Source organism: Suncus etruscus, chromosome 2 (assembly GCF_024139225.1).
Source record: "Suncus etruscus isolate mSunEtr1 chromosome 2, mSunEtr1.pri.cur, whole genome shotgun sequence".
NCBI lineage: Eukaryota > Metazoa > Chordata > Mammalia > Eulipotyphla > Soricidae > Suncus > Suncus etruscus.
In genome coordinates this window covers 38,004,189-38,030,099 of record NC_064849.1, presented here as the reverse complement: position 1 = coordinate 38,030,099, position 25,911 = coordinate 38,004,189, and the positions used below count along the sequence as shown (strand labels likewise).

General features: G+C 39.2%; 1 protein-coding gene across 2 annotated transcripts; it reads left to right on the top strand.

Annotated features, from left to right (window-relative positions):
• Positions 1-1,951: 1,951 nt before the first annotated feature.
• Positions 1,952-25,726, top strand: PSMC6 (proteasome 26S subunit, ATPase 6). 2 transcript variants are annotated; one of them, XM_049767393.1, is made up of 14 exons: positions 1,952-2,094; positions 3,020-3,099; positions 3,187-3,226; positions 3,455-3,507; positions 6,283-6,350; positions 6,758-6,872; positions 11,141-11,228; positions 14,660-14,721; positions 14,811-14,934; positions 15,949-16,010; positions 18,450-18,570; positions 19,615-19,695; positions 21,926-21,997; positions 25,227-25,726. In XM_049767393.1, exons 1-14 carry the CDS (start codon positions 1,968-1,970, stop codon positions 25,343-25,345), a joined length of 1,212 nt encoding a protein of 403 aa, XP_049623350.1. In that variant the 5' UTR covers positions 1,952-1,967; the 3' UTR covers positions 25,346-25,726. The 2 variants fall into 2 exon arrangements, with proteins under 2 accessions (XP_049623350.1, XP_049623358.1); XM_049767401.1 differs by lacking the exon at positions 3,020-3,099 and having other exon boundaries at positions 1,965-2,094.
• Positions 25,727-25,911: the final 185 nt, after the last annotated feature.

Sequence of the window (25,911 nt, the reverse complement as noted above, 5' to 3'; positions counted from 1 at the left end):
TAGCATGGAGGTAAGGCATTTGCCTTTTATGCAGAAGGACGGTGGTTCGAATCCCGGCTTCCCATATGATCCCCTGTGCCTGCCCGGGGTGATTTCTGGGCCTAGAGCCACGAGTAACCCCTGAGCACTGCCAGGTGTGACCCAAAAACCAAAAAAATTTTTTTGAGGGTTTGAGCGATAGCACAGACATTAGGGCATTTGCCTTGCATGTGGCCAACCCAAGTTCAAATCCAGGCCCTCCATTTGATCCCCTGAGCCTGTCAGGAGTGATTTCTGAGCATAAAGCTAGGAGCAACCCCTGAGTGCACCACAGGTTGTAACCCCAAACAAAACAAAACATAAAACAAACAAAATGTACTATTCCTTTTCCATCCACATTTATTGTCTGCTATAATTCTTGATTATAGATTGATAGGCAGATTACTCATACAATGACTCCAATTTTTCCTAATATGCTTGAAGACATACTGGAAAGTTTAATTCATATGAATTTGCACAACATAAAAAATATATACACCAACTTAACTTAAACACTAAGTTGAGATCAAATGAAGTCTATCTGGCATAATTGGCTAATCCTAATAGAACAATAACATATTCCCCAGAATGATGCTTGTACTGAAAAAAAAACTTAGGTCATTATTACCTTTATTTTTATTTATTTGTTTGTTTGTTTTGGGGGTCACATGCAGCGGCAGCGCTCAAGGGTTACTCCTGGTTCTACACTCAGAAATCGCTCTTGGAAGGCTCAGGGGACTGTATGGGATGCTGTAAATCGAACTTGGGTCTGTCCCAGATTGGCTGCGTGCAAGGCAAACACCCTACCACTGTGCTATCACTCTGTCCCCCATTGTCACCTTTAAAATAATTTAACATAAAAATAATTTGATATATTTAAGTTTTTACTATCAGCTAAAGATTGTTAATAGTTTAAACAATCTTAATATTCATGACAACATTTTTTGGTGGGTTCAGGGGACCCTGCCACTATACTATCTCTTTGGCGCCATTATGCTCCTTTCTGGAAGATTCTGAGAGATTGATAATATGTTCCAAAGGCATATTAATTCTTAAAGACTATTCTATCAGTCTTAAAGTTTTAGTCTTAGACAGCTTTAGCATTTTTATGTTGTGTCCACATTTATACATCTCATTCCAGTCTAGTCTCATTCCTTTCCTTTCTGTTCCTGGAAGTGAGAGAAGCTTTTTTTCATCTCAGAAATTTTGCATTTCTCGTTTCCTGTTTGAAGGTTCATCTCCCCTTTGTTCCAGTCCTTGCTCCTTTTTTCAGATATCTTTCTAAATTAGTATGTCAATGTCTTTATATTATTTCCATTACTGCCTGCTATTTATTACACTTTTTTTTTTTTGATTTATGGGTCACACCCGGCAGCGCTCAAGGGTTACTCCTGGCTTTATGCTCAGAAATCGCTCCTGGCAGGCTCGAGGGACCATATGGATGCAGGGATTCGAACCACGGTCCTTCTGCATGTAAGGCAAACGCCCTACCTCTATGCTATCCTACACTTTCAAATTATTTAAAAAAAATTTCCCTATGGGGGGGAAAAAGAAAAAAAATTCCCTATAATATTGTAAACAATTGTGCCTTTAGTCCCTCATACTGAATTAAATAAACTAAATAAATATCTTCCTTCTGTACCTGGTGTTCTTGGTACTAATATACCTAGAGGCCATTGACCTATAATTTCCTACTAGATTCCCATTCAGCCCATTACAGTATTTTGGAGGTTAGCTGAGTCCAGGTTTACGCAGCCCGACCTGTAGGGGTCGCATGTGCAGGCGACGCCTTCAGGCTTGTCCGCATCTAGGCATCACTTAACACGAACGAGCCCAGCCGGCTAAGGAGAGCAGAAAGCAGACAACCGGAAGGGGCGGGGTCTATTTTAAACACGCCCATCAAAGGGGCGTACCCTCCATGGACCCGCCCCTTCCCCGCCCGGGCGGCCATGGCCCTTCCCAGCATCCCCTATGAGCGACGGCTTCTCATCATGGCGGACCCTAGAGATAAGGCGCTTCAGGACTACCGCAAGAAGCTGCTGGAACACAAGGAGATCGACGGCCGTCTCAAGGAGCGTGAGTGCGCTATTTTTTTCCCCGCATCATCCTGTGCTCGGATCCGCTTCTGTCTTGGCAGAGCGGAGGCCTTTCTCCGAGCCCGACAGCCGAGCCCGGGAATGGTGAAGGCCTCGGTTCAGGGACAAGGCGCTTTGTCATCCGGCCCCTGAGCTTGCTTGGGGAGCAGAGGCCCTGAATTCAGGGGGAGTGGAAGTTATCCAGGCCTGGTGGGACGTACCAGAGCAAACACCCTCTTATTCTGAGATTGCAAGAAGAAGGAGGCTTAGAGGAGGGATGCAGACCAGGAATATTTCCAGGTTGTGGTGCGAAGGGGGGCACTTTTGGTGGGGCCCCGACACCCCGAGAGGCCAGCCTAGGAAGCCCAGGCCGGAGAGGAGACGAGAGCAATGCCGGATGCGGAGCTATCCAAGAGTTTTGATGAGTGCACAAGTCCTAATAACCCCACTCCCTGGTCTACTTGTGCTCCTAAGGCACACATCTCCCTGACCGCCGAATGGAAAGGATACTTAGTAGCTTGCACCTTTATTGCAAAGCTTCGGTTGCTCTTCTTCCTTAAGAGAAATACCTAGTAGCATTGAGAGCCCACTCGCTGATCTTAATTTAATTTATTTAGGGTACAAAGCTTCAGACCAAAGAGTGCTCACAGCCACCAGGAAGGGTTTTACTCTGGTTTCTCATTTGGATTTGTAATGACAGTATGCATGCATGTGTCATCAGTCTCTGTTAAGAATGTAATTTCAACAAATATTTGCCATCAGGAAAATAAAAAGCAGCTTACATTTACATTTGCCTAGTACAGTGGGTCTTTTACATTGTTTCTTGGTGACTTGATACAATTGATATGAAATATCTGTAAGATGAAACAGACTTAAGCGACAGTGGCTTAAACTCATGGATTGTTTAAATGTTTATATTATTTCAGTAAGAGAACAATTAAAAGAACTTACCAAACAGTATGAAAAGTCTGAAAATGATCTGAAGGCCCTACAAAGTGTTGGACAGGTAGGTGATAGAAATTGGAGCTTAGGGGATAATAATACTTTGTTATTTAGATGTTGACCCAAAATTAACTTTTCTTTTCTTTCTTAGATTGTTGGTGAAGTTCTCAAGCAGTTAACTGAAGAAAAATGTAAGTGGATTAGATTGCTAATTTACTGAAAAGCTGAATCCTTCTCCACCAATTGTTGAAAATGTTTATTATATTAATCACAATAATAAAGGGAGATGATAAAAAAGGTAGTCTTTACAAAGACCTGAGTATTTTTCTCCATCTAGTCTCTTCTTGGAGAACCGAACTTGTGGTTTTTTTTTTTTAATTTATATTTTTTCAATTTGTTCTTTTATTTTCTTCCGCTAGTCATTGTTAAAGCCACAAATGGACCAAGATATGTTGTGGGTTGTCGTCGACAGGTAATATTTTACGTTATATAAATTTATAATTTTAGTGAATTAAGTTTTAATTTAGATTCATCAAAGTTATTAAATTAGTCTCACAAGGTAATTTATACTTTAGGAAGTGTCCTTAGAGCATTCGGATTGGTTTTTTTGTAAAGATAGTTAAGAATGTTCAGGTATGGAAACTTTGGTATGATATAAGTGTAGAATAGGATTTAACCAGGGAATCTAACCCATCTAATTGTAGGATTTTGCTTAGTACTTAAGCAGCATTATTTGCTGTGTCAAAATATTTGGTAAATTCTTTTTTTTTTTTTTTTTTTTTTTGGTTTTTGGGCCACACCGGTGACGCTCAGGGGTTACTCCTGGCTATGCGCTCAGAAGTCGCTCCTGGCTTGGGGGACCATATGGGACGCCGGGGGATTTGAACCGCGGTCCATCCGAGGCTAGCGCAGTCAAGGCAGGCACCTTACCTTTAGCCGCCACCGCCCGGCCCCAAAATATTTGGTAAATTCTTAAGTTATGTCCCTGTCAGTTCCCTCTGGATGACAGTTACTGGCATTTTCTATGAAAATTTGTGATCATTTTTATAGTTACTCATAGCTTAAGGAGTGCAGACAGTATGATATTTGGAAACTTGAATGTATTAGGAAAGTTGAAGTTTACATTCCCTGTAGATGAAACGTTGATTAGCTTTCTATGGCTCTTTATTTTTTCCCCAAGTACTTGTTGGTAATGCTTTAAGATTATTCCATTATGGGGCCAGAGAGATAGCACAGCGGCATTTGCCTTGCAAAGCAGTCGACCTAGAACCTAAAGTGGTTAGTTCAAATCCCGGTGCCCCATATGGTCCCCCGTGCCTACCAGGGGCTATTTCTGAACAGATAGCTAGGAGTAACCCCTGAGCACCGCCAGGTCGGCCCCCCCCCCCCAAAAAAAAAAGACTATTCCATTATATTAAATCTAGTGTTTTGATTACTGCACATTATTCTAATTGACATTAGTTCCTAAACATTGAGTTCTATGCAATATCCTATAAAAATTGAGCATACTATTTTGGAGATTTTGGGATTTGGGTCCATGCTTCTGTGCTCAGGATTTAATCCTGGTTCTGTACTCAGAAATCACTTTTTTTTTTTTTTTTGGTTTTTGGGCCACACCCGGTGGTGCTCAGGGGTTATTCCTGGCTGTCTGCTCAGAAATAGCTCCTGGCAGGCACGGGGGACCATATGGGACACCGGGATTCGAACCAACCACCTTTGGTTCTGGATCGCCTGCTTGCAAGGCAAACGCCGCTGTGCTATCTCTCCGGGCCCAGAAATCACTTTTTGATGGGGTTCAGGGGACCATGTGGTTCTGGAAATTGAAACTGGGTTGGATCTTATGCAAGACAAGTGCTCTTCCACTCTTCTAGAGCTCTGGTCCCATAAAGCAACCATACTTTTATTATATATGAGTAAGGTATTATATTGGTAAGTAATTTTTAAACTAGAAAAGTAACCTTTATGGGGTGTGTGTGTGGGGGGTGGTAGGGAGTACCACCCTGAATATGAGGTGAATTGGAAAGATTCTAGTCAAAATACTACCCTACTAAAATATACAAACAATTATCTGTATATATAATTCAAATGCATAATGTATTTAGTATAGTAACTAGTATGTGACATGGGAATGAATGATAATTGTGGGTATTTTAAAAAAGTTTTTAGTATTTTTTTGTTTTTTGGTATTTTTGGTTTTTGGGCCACACCCGGTGATGCTCAGGGGTTACTTCTGGCTATGCGTTCTCTGGGGGGACCATATGGGACGCCCGAGGTTCGAACCGCAGTCTGTCCTAGGCTAGCACATGCAAGGCAGATGACACCTTATGGCCTGCGCCACCTCTCCGGGACCAGTTTTAGTATTCTAATAAAAATCTTTGAGAGGAAGTGGTATTGTATAATCACATTCATGTTTGTTTTCAAAACTAATATTTCAGAGATATCTAATAGGCATGCTTTTAATGTGGACCCATTTCTTTGTTTTAAAGTGTTTTTACAACTGCATTGCTTTTTTGTGGGCTGCCTTCTTCAGCATGCTAGAGACCACCAGGCCTACAGCCAGCATGATTAAGATGCATGTGATGCCAGAGATCATGATCATGGCTTAGGACCTCCGGCCTTGTGCACTCTAGTACTTGATGCTACTTTCTCTACTAGTGGATTTCTTTATAAAAGCTTTAATAGCAGTTGCCAAAGTCACTGCACTTTAGGTCTAAATCAAAAATACAAATGGAAAAATTATAAAAAATAATGTTTTTTATTTATTTATTTTGATCAAGTGGTATTACATATCTTTCATAGTAATATTTTAGGTACATATTAACATTGACGCAGGGGAATTCTTCCCACCGAAGTTGACCTCCCTCCCCCCCATTCCCAGCATGTATCTGCCCCCCTACTTTACCCCCCCCCCCCCGGGCTGCTAGTGTAAGTGATCCCCTCTGTATCTAGTAGATTGTTGTTGGCTTTGAGAAATTAAAAGTCCATGTCTCTAGAAACAAGTCTCACTACCTATTCTAACTTAGTGCAGCAGCGATTTCACTTTTCACAGAGATTGCACCCTCAGCATTTAAGGGTCAGGTAAAAATTGAAACAATACTTTTTACAAGCTCTTTTGTTGATCTGTTGTGTATAATCCACTATTTTCTCTCAAAGAGTAAAAATGATTATTTGAGCTCTACATATTATGTTCTTATTTGACTCTTACTCTTTTAAGTGTTTATGTAACATTTTTGTTTTATAAAATTAGCTTGACAAAAGTAAGCTGAAGCCAGGAACAAGAGTTGCTCTGGATATGACTACTTTAACTATAATGAGGTAGGTTTCATACTGTTTGGCTTACTTTTTCTGAGGGGACTTAGAGAAGATTTGTCCAATATGTTTTTCGTTCATTTAAGGGATCACACCCAACAGTGCTTAGGTATCTAGGGCAACTCCTGATTTATACTAGGAAGTCAGGTTGTACTGGTGATTGAGCCCAGAGTCTTGAATATACCAGGAATGTGCCCTAACCCTTAAACTATTTCCCCATCCTCCAAAATATATGCTCTTAAGATAACTGAATATTTTAGCATTTTCCCCCTTTTACTAATTCTAACGTAAGCATTTTTATTAGTTAGTGTTTAGCAAACACAAATTGCACGAGCAAGTCATTTATAAATTATAGGCCATCTGTAGGCTGAAAGTTTTTCTTTAAAGAAAACATACATGGATGATTATTACAGATATTTGCCAAGAGAGGTGGATCCACTGGTTTATAACATGTCTCATGAAGATCCTGGAAATGTTTCTTATTCTGAGATCGGAGGGCTGTCTGAGCAGATTCGGGAATTGAGAGAGGTTGGTAATGTATGCTTTGTTCCTGAACTTTACAGTAGTATTTATTTTAAGATACCTGAAGGAAAGAGAGATTGAAAAATTACTTTTTGTTTGACCAGTGGTTACTAAATACTTTTCATATTCTTACTATGGGAAGAATATCCCTGTCTTCTTGTTATGAAAAATATTATTGTTTATTACTTTTATTTATGAATTGATGGTTATGAATTAATGGTTTGGGTTTTTTTTGGGTCACACCTGGCCTCGCTCAGGGGTGACTCCTGGCTCTTTGCTCAGAAATTGCTCCTGGCAGGCTCAGGGGACCATAAGAGTTGCCGGGATTCGAACCATCGACCTTCTGCATGAAAGACAAACTCCTTACCTATCTCTCTGGTCCCGAATTAATGTTTATTAATTTGAGGACAATGTGTTAGGAAAGTCCTGCTCTGCACAGTACATCAAGTAAAAGGCTAATGTTATAAATATGTAGGGAGAATATATGAATATATAAAACAATGTATGGCAACAAAAACCTAACAAATTGTCAAAAATGTGAGAGAGAGACATTTTCATGCCAACACCTCTTCTGCATATGAAAAATGTTTATTCTCAACCTGTTCACCAGAAATGTGAATCAAAATGACAGTGAGATATTTTATAAGAGTGAGAATGGCATTCATTAAAAAAAAAGGATTGGTAGGGATGTAATAAAAGAAACCCTAGTTCACTATTGGTGGAAATGTTCTTTATGGAAAACAGTATGAAGGGGCTGGAGCAGTGGCGTATGCAGTAGGGCGTTTGCCTTGCACACAGCCAACACAGGACGGACCCCATTTTGAATCCCAGCATTCTGTATGGTCCCCCAAGCCAGGAGCGATTTCTGAGCACATAACCAGGAGTAACCCCTGAGCATCACTGGATGTGGCCCAAAAAACCAAAAGAAAGAAAAGTATGAAGAGTCCTCAAAATAGTAAGATATGACCAAGAGAGTCTACTATGTAGCACTCATTTCTTAAACAAAAAAGCATTAAATTCCTTTTTTTTTTTTTTGGTGGTTTTTGGGTCACACCCGGCAGTGCTCAGGGGTTCCTCCTGGCTTCATGCTCAGAAATTGCTCCTGGCAGGCACGGGGGACCATATGGGATGCCGGGATTCGAACTGATGACCTGCATGAAAGGCAAATGCCTTACCTCCATGCTATCTCTCCGGCCCCAAGCATTAAATTCTTAAACATAAATGCAGAGCTGTATTAATTGTAGGGCTTAGTACAGTAAACAGAATGGAAACAACTGTCCCAAAGCAGATGAATGAGTAAAAGAATCATAGCATATATACCATTGGAATATTGTGCAGCCAAAAGAAAAGATGAGGAGGTAGAGAAATAGTACAGTGGGTAGGGCATTTGTCTTTCATGTGGCGACCCACATTAGATATCTGGTATCTCATATGGTCTCCCAAGTCTGCTAGGGGTAACATATGAGCACAGAGCCAGGAGTAACCTGAGCACTGCTGGGTGGAGCCCCAAAACAAAACAAAAAAATCTGAAATGCCGTTTGGTTCAGTTTGGATGGTACTAGGAGTGTGAATTAAGCCAAATGGAAAAGGACAAACCTTTTTTGCAGTATATATTCCATTTGTAATATATAAACAAAACAAGGAAATAGCAGTATCAGATGTTGACTTGGCTCTGCATTACAGAACTGCAAATGCCGAATTTGGGACAAGGGTTAGTGCTGGTGCTGTTGATGCTAAGGAGATTGATTGGAAGTAACATTAGGACATTGAAAGTAACATTGAGGAGCCGGAGAGATAGCATGGAGATAAGGCGTTTGCCTATCATGCACAAAGCCGGTGGTTCGAATCCCGGCATCCCATATGGTCCCCTGAGCCTGCCAGGAGTGATTTCTGAGCATAGAGTAACTCCTGAGCGCTGCCGGGTATGAAACCCTTTAGTGCTGATGGAGTGAGGTAACCATATAATACCATAAATGTTAACATTATTGTCACCCTATTACCCAAACTATAATAATAATTAAGGAATAACATATTTGAGTTCTTTTTTGTGACAGGGAAACTAACAGCTAAGAAAAAACTGATACCATGTGATGATCATTCCATCTGTGGTTTTATAGTAGGTTAATTGGGTCAGAGCATACTTGGATAACCAATTGTGTAATAGTTTTTGCGTAACGTATTTGGATAATAGTTTTTCCGATAATCCTATTAAACTTAGCTTTCCATCATTATAGTAGAGTATTATCTATGCCTTATTTTAATAAAGCTAATTCTTGACATTTAAGACAAATTCTGTCTTTAAAAGTAACTTACACCTTTTCAAACTTTTGGGAGGAGAATCAGATTAAAATTTCCTGCAAATAGTTCAGGTGATAAAGCCTGAATGATAGCACAGTAGTAGGGCATTTGTCTTGCATGTGGTCTACCCGGAATGGACCCATGTTCAATCCTCGGCATCCCATATTGTTCCCTCAACCTGCCAGGAGTGATTTCTGAATGCAGAGCTAAGAGTAACCCCTGAATGCTGCCAGGTGTGGCCCAAAAACCAAAAAAAAAAGAAAAAAGAAAAAAGTCCAGGTGATAATAGAGCCACACTTCCATTATCTTTCAGTACCTAAGGCAGCATTGAGCCTAAATGTAATAAAAGTCTAGTCTTCAAAAAAAAGAAAACTTAATACCTGGAATTGGGAAACTTTTCTTTGACTGCATTACATTGTATCAGTCTTAGCAGTTAAGAATCTCTCATACATCATGGCACTTTTCCATCTGCAGACACTTAAGATATTGATTTTAAGGGCTGGAGAGACAGTACAGCAGATATGGTGCTTGACATGGTTACTGACTTGGGTTCAGTTCCAGACACCATATGGTTTCTCCTTTTCTGCTTGGAGTGATCCCAGAGCACAGCAGGGTGTGACCCCCAGAACAAAAACAAAACAAAAATAGATTTTTCAGTCTTTTTGGCTTATCTTAATTGCACTTTATAGATATAGTTATATCTGCAATGGAAGTTTATCTCTCAAATTACTAGTTTCGCAAAGTTTAAATTTGCAGTCAAATCCTCAGCTTTCCTTTTCTTGAATTAGTGCTTTTCTTTCCTTGAATCAGTTTGGTAGGGCATTGAAAGCAAAACATGTGGCTCTTTAAAGTTGCTTTGGTGAAATGCCAACTTTCAGTGATTTTTATATACCTTTCTCTAGGTGGCAATTATAAGTTACCAAATGTCTCTGTTTTATAATTATTTTTTATTGTAGTCTTAAGACAAATCTCTTAAGTTATAATTTAAATATATTTTGACAAATTATCTATCAATTACTATAGTCAGGTGTGTGATTTGCTAAAGTAGCTACATACTTTTTGTTTTTTTTTCTTTTTTGTTTTTGGGCCACACCCAGTGACGCTCAGGGGTTACTCCTGGCTGTGTGCTCAGAAATCGCTCCTGGCTTGGTGGGCCTTATGGGGCATCGGTGATTGAACCCAGGTCCATCCTGAGTCAGCTGTTCTCAGGCAAACGCCCCACTGCTGTACTATTGCTCTGGCTTCATACTTTAAATATAACTTTTAAATTATATTTTTTGGGGATTTAGGAGATATCTTTAAAAAAATAATTTTGGGCCATACGCATATCTGCTCAGAGCTTATTTCTGGTTCTATGCTCAGGGATCAATTTTGTTTTGACTCATGGGACCATATGGGGTGTTAGCAATGGATCTTAGGTTTCTGTATTCAAGGCAAGCCTCTTAACTTCTGTGCTATCTCTCTCCAACTCTGGGATAACTTTTTTTTTGTTTTGATTTTGGTTGTTGTGGTGGTGTTCAGGCAGCTGTTACTCCTGGCTCTGTGCTCAGAAATTACTCCTGACAGGCTCAGGGAACAATATGGAATACAGGGATCGAACTCAGATCGACTGCATGCCATGCCAATGCTGTGTTATCACTCTGGTGTCTGAGATACCTTAAATATGACTGAAGAAGTAGCATGAAATTCTTTGTATTTTCTGTTTTGGGGCCACACCCAGCAGTTCTCAGGGCTTACTCCTGACTCTGTGCTTAGAGATCACTCCTGGCAGGTTCAAGAGGCTATTCTGGGCATTAAACCTGGTCCAGGTAGGCCAGGTGCAAGGCAAATGCCTTATTCACTATACTGTTGCTCCAGCTTCTATAATATGAAATTCTAGCTTTATTATTAATGTAAACCTATGTTAATATTTTACTTAAAATATTTGAAATATCAATAACTACCAGCTTTTAAGAAACATACACCTTCTTTTCTAGGTGATAGAGTTACCTCTTACAAACCCAGAATTATTCCAACGTGTAGGAATAATTCCTCCAAAAGGCTGTTTGTTATATGGGCCACCAGGTTGGTATTAAATTATGTCTACCTTATGAAAAATGAATGAATTAAGAAACTAAAAGAAAAAAATGGAAATTTAAAGTGGGCAATTTTAACTGCCAGTCTGTTCACAGTAAGGAATATTTACTTTTAAGCATGCTTATTTCTCTGGTTCCTCTTAGTTTTGTCTTTTGTTTTATTGTAACATCATGAGATTATGAAAGTTACCTGGTTTTCATAGTATAGCTCACAGACCTATGATTTGCCTGAGACACATTGGGAGCCTACAGGTTTGAAACTTAATTTTATAAAGTAGAATGATGGTTCCCTTTTCCACTGTTAACATCTGTAAGGGCAATATGGATGAAACTGCTCCTGTAATCTTGGAGAAACACTTGTGAATATTTGACTTTTGGGCTCAATTAGCTATTTTATTTTGAATATCGTATTATTTACAAGAATAATTTCCTTGCATTCTTTGGTTTTCAAACTGGTTATTGGTTACCTGGCACACATTTTCTCAAAAATGAGCGAGTTTAATCAGTCAAATTAAAGAAAACAACTGGTCATTCCTATCTATAGCCAGTGATTTGAGCTTTTTAAGTAAAAATTAGAAGTTTTGAAAACTTAGTTACCATTATGAGCTTGACAAATGTTTAATTTGTCAGTATTTCATTTGTGTGGCTTTTCCAATGAAACAAATCATAATAGTAGTTGAAAGATATTTTTTGGGGCCGGAGAGATAGCATGGAGGTAAGGCATTTGCCTTCCATGCAGAAGGTCATCAGTTCGAATCCTGGCATCCCATATGGTCCCCCAAGCCTGCCAGGAGTTATTTCTGAGCATGGAGCCAGGAGTAACCCCTGAACGCTGCTGGGTGTGACTCAACTCCCCCCCAAAAAAGATATTTTTAATATTATATAATGAAAACTACTAACAATGCAACTAAATGAGTTATTAGAAGTAGTCTTCTAATAATGTTAAGTGCTATCCTGTACTCTGTTAATTAGGTGTTACTGGTGTACTACGGACCAGTGGATTTTTTTTTTTTTTTTTTTTTTTTTTTTGGTTTTTTGGGCCACACCCGTTTGACGCTCAGGAGTTACTCCTGGCTATATGCTCAGAAATCGCCCCTGGCTTGGGGGGACCATATGGGACGTCGGGGGATCGAACCTCGGTCCTTCCTTGGCTAGCGCTTGCAAGGCAGACACCTTACCTCCAGCGCCACCTACCCGGCCCCGGACCAGTGGATTTTTAATGTAATAGAAGTTTATTCTAACCTGTTAGAAAGCAGAGTTGGGTTTATTTCCCCAGATACACATTATTTTGCTTTAAATTACAAGGGGTGTTCTGGTTTTGTGTTTTGCTTGTGGACCATACCCAGTGGTGCTGGTGTTGGGGAAAGATGGGGCTACTACTCTTAGCATTGTGTTCAGGGTTATATGTGATACTAGGTATCAGAACTGGCTCCTGCATCAAAACTTAGCCTATTGAGCTATCTCTCTGGTCCCCTGGAGGAGGTATTTTCAAGGAAATTATGTTAGAGTGAAGGATGTTGGGATTTTTGTTTTTAAATTCCTCTTTTTTTTGTTTTGTTTTTGGGTCACACTCAGAGTGCTCAGGGGTTACTCCTGGCCCCACGCTCAGAAATAGCTCCTGGCAGGCACAGGAGACCATATGGCAGGGGTCTCAAACATTTTGTGGCCCGCGGCCGGCCTTCAAATATCACAGTATTTGTGAATAAAAATCGCATTAAACATTCGCATACCCCGAGCAATTCTGTTCAGGGTATGCAAATGTTTAATGCGATTTTTTGCTATTTTTTTCCTTACTAATGCGATTTTTTACTGCAAATATTTGGTAAGCAAAATCCCTTATGCGGCCCTGCCTCACCCCGACTTTGCCTCTTGCGGCCCCCAGGTAAATTGAGTTTGAGACCCCTGCCATATGGGATGCCGGGATTCGAACCAATGACCTTCTGTATGAAAGGCAAACATCTTACCTCCATACTATCCCTCCGGCCCCTAAAATTCATTTTTTTTTTTTTTGGTCAAATTCCTCTTTTTATGAAACTTAGATGACCCCAGATTGTATATACTTGGTTGTAGCCCTACCCAGGATCATAGTTGGTTATAGTACTTCGTGAACTTTTTAAATTGTGGTGCCTACACTACATAGCTATAGTATATTTGAGATCACACACTTTTTGGTGTAATGTGGGGATTGTAAAGGCGTTTCTGCCAATATGAGATGTCAAACATTGGAGAATGAACTCATTGACTCACTCTTGCAAGGCAGACACTTTGCCACTTTCCTTTGGACTTATCTTTGAAACTCAAGTATATTTAGAGAAAAAGAAAACCCAAACTTTTAAAAGGCGGGCTAGAGACATCAGAAAGGGTTAGAGTACATGCCTGATGTTTGCTGCATTCTAAGTTTGATTCCAGGTGCCCTTGTCCCTCGAACCTTTCATTGGTCTTTGAGTGATGCCTAGAAACACCCCATTTTTTAAAGGAAAATGTTTATTGGGGTAATGTTTTTTATCCATGAAAGTTCTGGGTAGTGTTGTATTATAATTTGGTATCTGTATATTGTTCTGGAATTTTATTTGGTTTTTGGGTCATGCCCATGATACTTTGCATTTACTTCTGACTTTGCATTCAGGAATTATTCCTGGCAGTGCTTGGCATCATATAGGATGTTGGAGATTAAACCTAGATTACAGTATGCAGTGCAGGCACTCTACCTACTGCACTATCTTCTACTTCTCTCTCTCTCTCTTTTTTTTTTTTTTTTTTTTTGGTTTTTGGGTCACACTCAGCAGTGCTCAGAAATCTGCTCTTGGCAGGCATGGGGGACCATATGGGTTGCTGGGATTTGAACCACCTTCTGTCCTGGATCAGCTTGCAAGGCAAACAGTCTACCGCTCTCCTGCCCCTCTCTTTCATTTCATTTTATTTTTATTTATTTATTTATTTTTGTTTTTTGGGTCACACCCAGCAGCGCTCAGGGGCACTCCCGGCTCTATGCTCAGAAGTCGCCCCTGGCAGGTACAGGGGACCACATGGGATGTTGGGATTCGAACCACAGTCCTTCTGCATGAAAGGCAAAAACGCCTTATCTCCATGCTATCTCTCCGGCCCCTCTTTAATTTTAAATCCTGGATAAGATTTAGTTTCCTTTTCAGAATTAACAAAGTAGGGGATTATATTATTTTTGATTGGTTTGTTTTTGTTTTGGGGCCACACCTAGCAGTGCTTCCTGGCTCTTGTGCTCAGGAAACTGTTGGCAGGCTCTGGCTATATGGGATGTCAGGGATCAAACCAGGGTTTGTGCAAGGCAAACGCCCTACCATCTGTGTGTGCTATTACTCTGGCCCCAGGATTATATTTTTAAAAGGAACTTGATAATTTGTTTTACTTTCCTTTCCATCTAATTAGGATTTTTTTCCCCCTTAGGTACAGGAAAAACGCTCTTGGCACGAGCTGTTGCTAGTCAGCTGGATTGCAATTTTTTAAAGGTAAGGGATTAAAATTATCCCCGTGGCTTTTGAAATTAAACTTTATTTGAATTGTCTGATATTTACTCTAATATTTTCCTTTTAATCAGGTTGTATCTAGTTCTATTGTAGACAAGTATATTGGTGAAAGTGCTCGTTTGATCAGAGAAATGTTTAATTATGCCAGAGATCATCAGCCATGCATCATTTTTATGGATGAAATAGATGCTATTGGTAAGACAGTTAATTTGAAAACTTTTTGTTTTAAAGTTTGTTTCTTTTTATTTTCTTTTTGGGTCATACTTGGTGGTGCTCAGGAACTAAGTCCCTTTTTGGGAGTTTATGTGGTACCAGGAGATAGAGTTAGGGCCACAAGCATTGCATCCATCCAGCTTGTTGAAGTCTCTCAGGCCCAAGTTTATTTATTTGTATTGTCTTGTTGGGATTTTTTTTTCCCCTTGAGTTTTTGTACCAGACCTGATAGTGCTCTTGTCATTGCATACATGGTAGTACTTGGGTAACCATTTGCAGTGCAAAGGTTAGAACTGGGTTTGACCAAGTGTAAGGAAAATGTACTATTGCACAAAAAGAATAGTACTCTTGTACTATCTGTCTAGGTCCCCAAGTCTTAACTAGTTTTAGTATATACCTTTGTCATAAAATGGAAAAGGTTATATAGAAATCCATTCTAATGCTGTCAATTCTTATTTATTTTTTGGTTTTTGGGTCACACCCAGCAGCGCTCAGGGGTTACTCCTAGCTCTGTGCTCAGAAATTGCTCCTGGCAGGCTCGGGGGACTAGATGGGATGCCGGGATTTAAACCACCGTCCTTCTGCATACAAGGCAAACACCTTACCGCCATGCTATCTCACTGGCCCAATAGTATTCTTATTGCTTAATTTTTTTTTCTTTTGAAAAAAGATTTGAACCCAAGGCCTCACATATGTAATTAATGCAGGTGTTCTATAGCTGAGTCACATTCCTTGCTTTCCATCCTATTTTCTTTAGTGGGGAGAGGATTGTGGTGGTACTTACAACATATTTCTGGGTCTGTGCTCTTACTGTTGCAGGGACAAAGTGTGATGGGATTAATGCAGTATAATCTGCATGTAAAGAAGCTCCCTAAACTTTGTGCTATTTCTGGCTCCTCCAGTCTCTCTGTCTTACTGATTAAGCATCACACTCTATCATATTATTAAGTGATGGTTATAAAGGAACAAGGTAATGCATATGATTATTTGTTTTAGGTGGACGTCGGTTTTCTGAGGGTACTTCAGCTGACAGAGAGATTCAAAGAACTTTAATGGAGGTACTGTTTGTTAAAGAAGGTTAAAGAATTTATTTATTAAATGAATTGAAATGTGTATATTTAAAGCTCAAAATACATAAAGCAGTTTAAAGAATAGTTAAATTTTAGAAAACTGACAGTAATGAACATTCTAGAAGATTAGAGTATTCATAAAATTCCACCTGACAGATAACTGTTTACCTGTTTTCCAAATGAATCAATTATTTATATTTAAATTTTTATTACAGAGACTAATTTTTATATTGTGGTGTGATCTAGTTTTAAGATATAATGGGCCTGGAGAGATAGCACAGCGGCGTTTGCCTTGCAAGCAGCCGATCCAGGACCAAAGGTGGTTGGTTCGAATTCCAGTGTCCCATATGGTCCCCCGTGCCTGCCAGGAGCTATTTCTGAGCAGACAGCCAGGAGTAACCCCTGAGCACTGCCGGGTGTGGCCCAAAAAAAAAAAAAAAAAAAAAATATATATATATATATATATAAATAAATAAATAAATAAAAGATATAATAAGTATTGTTCATTGTTTAAGGCGTTGAGTGAAGTGTAATTATTTATGGAACTGCTTTAAAAATCATTGACAGTGGCTTGCTTTATTGCTGATAATGAGATGTAGATATTTTTGATAATTGAATACAATGAATAAATGGGTATTGGAATGTATGTACATAAAGCCTTTTCCCTCTCCAAATTCTGTGCAAGGGGTGAATATCCCAACTACATTTTCAAACCTCTACAAGTAGAAACTATGTTCCATAGGTAATGAATTTTGGAATTTCTTAGAAGCCTTTAATTGAGATATTTTATTTTAAAGCAGTGCAATTTTTCATTTTGTTTTTGTAACTAGTTTGTAACATTTGGGGAATAAAGTACACATGCTCTGGGTAGGTGTGTTTTTAAGTGTTTGTTGTCTTGCTTTTGTGTGTGTGTGTGTGTGTGTGTGGTTTTTGGCTCACACCTGGAAGTTCTCAGGGGATACTCCTGGCTCCATTCTCAGAAATTGCTTCTGGCAGTCACAGGGGACCATATGGGACACTGGGATTCGAACTGATGACCTTCTGCATGAAAGCAAACGCCTTACATCCATGCTATCTCTCCGGCCCCAAGTGTTTGTTGTCTAGAGTTGGTTTTTTTTTTTTTTTTTTTTGGTTTTGTTTTGTTTTTGGGTCACACCCGGCTGTACAGGCTCAGGGGTTATTCCTGGCTCTATGCTCAGAAATCACCGTTGGCAGGCTCAGGCAACATATGGGATGCCGGGATTCGAACCACCGTCCTTCTGGATGCAAGGCAAATGCCTTACCTCCATGTTATCTCTCCAGCCCCTAGAGTTGGTTTTTAATTATTTATTCAAGCAATAATTTAGAAATTGAAGTGAATATGTATATTGGCCCAGTATTGTTAAGTAAAAAAAAAAAAAAAGTATGATTTAGGGGCTTGAGCGAGAGCACAGCGGGTAGGGTGTTTGCTTTGCATGTCACCTATCAAAGTTCAATCTCCGGCATCCTATAAATGGTCCCTCAAGCCTGCCAGGAGTAATTTCTGATCAAAGAGCCAGAAGTACCCAAATAAGTAAATACAAATTTATCTGAGCACAGCCAGCTGTGCCCACCCCCAAAAGTATGATTTGAAAGGTTTTTATGGATTATAAATTATAAAGATATTTACAGTATTAGGAAGATTTGTCTGATTATCCTAATGTAAATTTTATGTTGTGTACTATTAGGTACTTTATATATTGGAGTTCATTGAGTTTTTGCTTTACAAATAATTTCATGAAAAATTTAACTTGGTATATAGATTCATTATTTTTTTTTTTTTTTGGATCACACCCGGCAGTGCTCAGGGGTTACTCCTGGCTGTCTGCTCAGAAATAACTCCTGGCAGGCACGGGGGACCATATGGGACACCGGGATTCGAACCAACCACCTTAGGTTCTGGATTGGCTGCTTGCAAGGCAAGCACCGCTGTGCTATCTATCCAGTCCCAGATTCATTATTCTTAACTAGATGGAAGCCTTCTCATTTATTAAAGCTACCTGATAGTATCAAAGGAGCAGAGGCTAAAGTGATAGTACAGTAGGTAGGGCATTTGCCTTGTATAGGGCCAACCCAGTTTCAATCTCCTGCATCCCATGTGGTCCCCTGAGCCCACCAGGGGTAATTCCTGAGTACAGATGCAGGAGTAACCCCTTTGTACAGGTTGGTGTGGACAAAACCCAAGTAAATAAATAAGGAACAGAGCTACATAATCTTATCTTGGAATTAAAGATGAGAAATTTATTCCTTAATAGGAAAAAGTAGCCTTCATCAACTGGTTGTTATGAAGATAACATTTCTATCTGTGGGCAATTTATATCTCCATATTAGACCTATAAAAGGTTTTTGCTTTATAGGTTTTTAATGCTTGGATGTTTTACAAAATAGACTTTTTATTTACAAACATAGTTGCTAAATCAAATGGATGGATTTGACACTCTACATAGAGTTAAAATGATCATGGCTACAAATAGACCAGATACATTGGATCCTGCTTTGCTTCGTCCAGGAAGATTAGATAGAAAAATACGTGAGTTGAGATTCTTTATTTGTTGTCCTTTATTTTCCTATGCCTATTTTTCTTTTTCTTTTCTTTTTTAATATATAAAATCTTTATTTAAGCACCATGATTACAAGCATGATTATAGTTGGGTTTCAGTCATAACTATGCTTTTTCACCTCTATTCATTTTGTTTTGTTGTGTTTTTTGTTTGTTTGGGGGTTTTAACTGACTGTGGTCAGGGCTTATTCCTGGCTCTGCATTAATGGGTCACTCCTAGCAGAACTTGGGGGTACTAAATGGGGTGCTAGGGATTGAACCCAAGTCAGTTGCATGTGCATGCAAGACAGTTGCCCTATTTGCTGTACTATCTCTCCAGGCCCTCCCCCCACAACTAATGCTTTTTGAGATGCCATACCAGGTAGTACGAGAAGTTATTCCTGGATCAGTGTTCAGGGGTCCATGGAGGATTAGGGATAGAGCTTGGGCCTTTCTGGACTGTGCCTAGATCATTGGGGTTCTCTATTTTAAAAACAAAAACTTTAGGGATGGAGAGATAGTATAAAGCTTAAGTTAAGAGGCTTCCTTACATAGAGCACTACACCATAGCATCAAATTACCACACACATGGGATGGTCCAACACTCAAACCCTCGTAGTCCCCAGTACAATTGAAAAGGAAAGTACAGGGGCTGGAGAGTAGTACAGTGGGTTGGGCACTTGTCTTGCACTTGTCTGACCCAGGTCCCCATATGGTCCCCCAAGCCCTGCCAGGAGTGATTGTGATTCCTGAGAACAAGGTGAGTGAGATCAATTGGCCAATGGGTAACAGACCATGAGTATCAGTCTAGATAGTATAGTCTGCCTAGGGTGGATGAGTAGAGAGTTTGGAGATGACCTTGAGATTTTGGTGGAGGAATATTTAATTCTGGTTGTGGGTGTGGCATTAGAAGACTGCCTGAAATTGCTATTAACAATATTATATAGTGTTTTATATTGGGGGGGTATTATGGAATGGAAAAAAAAGCAAAGACCTTACTGAAACAAAATTGTTTTTATAAATTCTTCTTTTTAGATATTGATTTGCCAAATGAACAAGCAAGATTAGATATATTGAAAATCCATGCAGGTCCCATTACAAAGCATGGTGAAATAGGTAAGGAAATACTATTTTAAAATTTTTATTTGTATTTTATAAATGAAGCAAAAGCTATTAGGTATTGTTGATGTCAGTTCTAGTTTCAAATTCAGCAAATATAGTGGTCTTAATTTCAGTTAATGTTTGAGAATTTACTGTTAGAATTCTTTGAAGTACTTGGATTTATAAAACTTAATTTTTATAAAATTTACACTTAGGAAAGACAAAGTAAAATCGGTAGCATATTCAGTGGTGGTTAAGTGCACTGAAGAAAAAGCCAGAAAAGGGGAATTAATGCTAAAAGCAAGAGGCTTGAAAATATATAATATTTGAATGTATATATGTTTTGTTTGTTGTTTTTTGGGACCATACATAGCTGTGTCAGGACTTACTCCTGGCTCTGTAATCAGGGATCATTCTAGCAGGTTCTAGGACCATATGGGGTGCTGAGAATCAAACCCAGGTTGGCTGTGTGCAAGGCAAGTGCTCTAACCATTGTACTGTTTCTTTGGCTTTGAGCTCAGAAATTATTGCTTGATAGGCTTAGGCAGCCATACAGGATAATACGGACCAGGGATCAAGCCCAGGTTAGCCTTGTGCTCTACCTGCTGTGCTATCGCTCTGGCCACTCTTTTTTTTTTTTTTTTTTTTTGGTTTTTGGGCCACACCCGTTTGACGCTCAGGGGTTACTCCTGGCTATGTGCTCAGAAATTGCCCCTGGCTTGGGGGGACCATATGGGACGCCGGGGGATTGAACCGTGGTCCGTTCCTTGGCTAGCGCTTGCAAGGCAGACACCTTACCTCTAGCGCCACCTTCCCGGCCCCGCTCTGGCCACTCTTTCCCACTTCTCTAACAAGTTACCTTCATGAAGAGCCAGATCACTGCTGTGGATAGAAAGGTTACTTTCATTATTACTGTTCTCCATTCTTTGAGATCTTACCACTTAGGCTTGTTCAGAACCAGAAAAGGTTTCTTTAGCATTAAAAAAATTTTGTATGATATAGTTATATCTGTGGCCCTGAGGATATAGCTCAATAATACAGTACTTGCCTCCTGTGCTAGAGACCAGGGTTCAATTATGAGCACGATAAAAGATTGCCTGTTGGACTAGAGAGATAGCACAGCGGTAGGACATTTTCCTTGCACTCAGTGGATCCAGGATGGACAGTGGTTCGAATCCTGCCATCTGTGTTTCCCCGTGCCTGCCAGGAACAGTTTCTGAGCACAGAGCCAGGAGTAACCTCCGAGTACCGTCGGGTGTGACCCAAAAAACAAAACCAAAACAAAACAAAAAGATTGCCTGTTTGACCACTTTAGTAAGTTTTATAGTTGGTTTATGTGATTAATCTCTATTAGTGACTAGTTTTAATGTCTTCTGTTATTTAAAGATTTGATTATAATTTTCAAAAGTTGTAGCTTGGTCTGTAATTAAAATGCACCAGGTACATAGCTTTCACTACATAGAAATACTTTCAGGTCTTGTTATTTTTTTAGTTTTAATGTTTTAAGAGGTAACTTTCTACTTGATGTGATTTCTTTAACAGAAGTATAGTTTTTTTGTTATTATAGTGGATCAAATAGCTGATCAAATTCAAAGCAAATTTACAGTTATCATTTTTCATATGGGTATATGTATATATTTTATAATGTGTTGTTTATTACTTTCCAGAGTTCGTTAACCCTCTTAAGCTTTTTTTTTTTTTTTTTTAAATAATATCTTTTTTTTTTTTTTTGGCTTTTGGGCCACACCCAGTAACGCTCAGGGGTTACTCCTGGCTATGCGCTCAGAAGTTGCTCCTGGCTTGGGGGACCATATGGGACACCGGGGGATCGAACCGCGGTCCGTCCAAAGCTAGCGCAGGCAAGGCAGGCACCTTACCTTTAGCGCCACCGCCCGGCCCCCTAAATAATATCTTTGGGCCAGAGAGATAGCATGAAGATAGTGTGTTTGCTTTGCATGCAGAAGGACAGCGGTTCGAATCCCGGCATTCCATAGGGTCCCGTGAGCCTGCCAGGGGCGATTTCTGAGCATAGAGCCAGGAGTAACCCTTGAGCGCTGCTGGTGTGACCAAAAATACCAATGTATATCATGGTGCTTAAATAAAGATATATATATATCTTTATTTAAGCACCATGATTACAAACATGTTTGTAGTTGGGTTTCAGTCATAAAAAGTATATTTCCTTCACTAGTGCAACCTTAAGTCTAGTATATTTTACTAATTTTCTGTTATTTTTCTAAAACAGATTATGAAGCAATTGTGAAACTTTCTGATGGTTTTAATGGAGCAGACCTGAGAAATGTTTGTACTGAAGCAGGTATGGATTAAAAATACAATTCTAGCTATGGGTTTAGTTTTATGTAACTTAATGAGAACGTGTTTGGATTTGTACAAAAGCCCTGACATTCCAAGGATTTGGTTTGTGTTAACTTTTGAGAAATGATACTAAAAAGAAAATCGGGCAAGTGAGATGGAGAGAGAAAATTATTGTAATGGTGCATCTCTCTCTCTCTCTCTCTTTTTTTTTTTTTTTTTTTTTTTGGTTTTTGGGTCACACCCGGCAGTACTCAGGGGTTACTCCTGGCTCTATGCTCAGAAATCACTCCTGGCAGGCTCAGGGGACCTTATGGGATGCTGGGATTTGAACCACTGTCCTTCTGCATCTAAGGCAAGCACCTTACTGCTGTAGTATCTCTCTGGCCCCGTAATGGTACATCTTGGTTTGTCTTTATAATCCCTTAAGAAACTATATGGAATGCCTTACAGACTTACTGGAAATAAACACCTAGAGTCTTATTCACATTGGATAAGTGGGTGGAACATAATCTTGGGGATATTAGCTTCTTTGCATTCTATATGGCTTGGGGCAGAATAGAAAGCAATTCTTTGATAGTATAAACTTTATAACTTTATAAATAGCTTTTATATATAAGTCTGAGGTGGAAGAAAGTCAGCCCCAACTGTGGCTTAAATTAAACCTGTTAATATAAGTGAGCTACTGCATTTTGAATGTGTTTTTCTGATACTAGACTTCCAACTCTAAACTTAGAAAAATAGTTTTATGAATTTTTGATCATGCAACTTGGTAAAATGTAATTTTGTTTAATTTTTTGGGATATCCCATACTCTGGTGTTTCAGTGCTACTCCTGGCTTGGTGGTAGGGATTGAATGTAGTTCTCCCACATGCAGAGCATGTACTCTTAATCTATCTCGCCCTTTAAGTCATCTCCCTAACCCCATTAATTTTTGTAACTTTAAATTTCTCTGGGTTGTGTGATCAAATTTTGTTTCTTATATCATGTATCTTTAAAATGTAATATAAAGTCATTTAGAAATCTTAAAGAAGTAATTTTAATTGGTTTTTGGGCCACCCCCAGAGATGTTCAGAGTTACTCCTGATTCTGCACTCAGGAATTAATCCTGGCAGTATGCAGGCAGCCAAATGGGTTGTCGGGTCAAACCTGGTTTTATCTTGTATAAGGTAAGTGCCTTACCCTCTGTAGTATTACTCTGGTCTCTTCAATTATTTTTTATTTTGGGCCACATTCAGGGGCTACGTCTTTCAGCTTGATGCTCAGGGGACCCTATGCAACCTCTAAAGCATGTGCTGCAGTCCTTTGTGTCATCTCCTGGGCCCCAAAGAATTAGTTTTTTTTTTTTTCTCCCTTCCTCCTGGCCTGAAGAAAAAAATTAATTTCCAATTAGTTTTTATATTGACTTTTTTAAATACACAAATTTTTTATTTAAGCACTGTGATTATAAGCATGATTGTAGTTGAGTTTCAGTCATAATATACTGGCTTTCAAAGGAAGTATAAATGATTCAGTATAGATAAGTCACGTACTATAATGTTTTTTTTTTTCTTTTTTGCAACACCTTTACACTTACTTGAACATGTCTTGTTGAATTTCTTTCACTTCAACAGTATATAAAGAAATTGCTCAGGTATGACTTCTATAGATGTATGTATATCTTTTTGGGCTTATCTATAAACTCATATATTTATGGATGCATGGGTAAATTCCCACAACTGATAGATTCTTGCCCACTGGTATAAGAATAATCATGATACATGATACAGAACTGAGCACATAGAAGCTGTTTTTTAAATTTTTTTTTCTCTTAATCAAGCCAGGAGGGAATACTTGTAGGGGAATTCGCATCATGAGAGCAGCAGCCAGAGGTTACTAATAAAACAGTTCTGCAGGTTCAGTGAAATTGTTTTTGTTTTTTTTTTTTTTGGTTTTTGGGCCACACCCAGCGTAGCACAGGGGTTACTCCTGGCTGTCTGCTCAGAAATAGCTCCTGGCAGGCACGGGGGACCATATGGGACACCGGGATTCGAACCAACCACCTTTGGTCTTGGATCGGCTGCTTGCAAGGCAAACGCCGCTGTGCTATCTCTCCGGGCCCGGTTCAGTGGAATTGTATTTTATTAATAGAGATTGGGAAAGACTCCCCAAGCAGTGCCCAAGTGGCCCAGGATGCATCCTGGTGATTTTTGGCCATCTAGGCCATCAGTTGAATACAAGTGCCCAAGGATACAGTGCCCACTAATGCTCAGGGATCACAATTGCTGCACCCAGAATTTCTGGTGGGATTATACATTACCAGGATCAAGTCAAGGTCTTTTGCATGCCTTGCTGTTTCTTTCGATTTTAAAATATTTTGTTTTGGATCTAGCTAATGGGTGGATTGGTGGGTGGGTGGGTGGATTTGTGTTGTATCTCCAATAATGGGTGTATGTATGGGTGTGGGTGTGTTTTTCCTGATTGGTGCCTTGTCCTTATAAGGCTGTATCTATCATGACCTGCAGAGAAATGAGGGGACTGATAGGGATGGTTAGTGTTTGAAAATTCTCGCTCTGGTATCTGGTTGATAAAATCCAGCACAGTCACCAAAATAGAAAGGTCGCCTGCCTTAAATCATCCCTACAACTGTGCTGTTCTCTCATAGATGATTGTTTCACTTCATTAGATTTCATCTTCTCATACATACCTAGAATCCCTAAGCATTCACTAACTACAAATGACTTGGGCCCCTAGAAAGCATGAGGTTTTCTTCCTAAAACATTATTTGCACTAATAAATTTATCCCTAAGAGCAAAATCTGTAAATTATCAGGACGCGAGAACATCTTGCCTCTTCTACAATTGTTTCTGTTGAAGTGGGTAGTGTTTCTGATACTAGTAGAGAATTTCTCCTTGTTCTTGTTTTCCTGTTGCTGTTTTATCTTGGGCATGCCATGCCTGGCTACCTGAGAGTAAGTGGGGCAACTCAGATTTTATAGCTCTATAGTTCTTGGTGCAGACTTGGTGTATACTTCTTGGTATAGGGTCTCAATTTGGTACCCTGTTCTATATAAGATTAGATCTATTGGGTTTTGCAGAGAAAAGACAGTTTAAGGGGGACATTTATACTTTGAACATCTTCATTAATTTCTGCCTTGTATCCAATTGATGCAATCCAGCACTATAGACAAATCAGAAACCATCACTTGCATTGACAATTCATTTATTTAACAGTCGTGTTTTTATTCTCCACAGGTATGTTTGCAATTCGTGCTGATCATGATTTTGTAGTACAGGAAGACTTTATGAAAGCAGTCAGAAAAGTGGCTGATTCTAAGAAACTAGAGTCTAAATTGGACTACAAACCTGTATAATTTACTATAAGTTTTTTGATGGATGCATGACAGATACTGACTTCATGTAAAAATAAAGGAAAATAATGTATGTATTGGCAATGATTTCATTAAAATGTATGAATAAAATATATATGAATAACATATAATTAGTAATTCAGTACTTCTACTTTTTAAGTTTAGTACAAAAAAGATTTGTATTTGTTAATGTTGCATTTATTGCAACAAGTTGTAAGAGTTTGTTGATGCTTTCCATATTTGCTGTGAGTGAGCATTTTGCAAAACATTAAAACTGGTTTGAGATAGTGGTATAAGAAAGCCTTTCTTATGAGTTATTTTGTATCTTTTATTTTCTTCATTCTAAGAAGTTAAATAAACTCTTACTGATTCAGTTTTCCTATATATATACTCTTATTTCTTGAGGGGTGTGGGTGATGGTAGCGTTTATTGTTTTTGATCCACACCCAGTAGTGCTCAGGGCTGATTACTCTGCTCAGAGTTCACTCCTGGTGGGACTTTGGGGACCATATGAGGTGCTGTGGATAGATTCTGGATCTGCTGCATGCCAAGGCAAATGCCTTGCTATA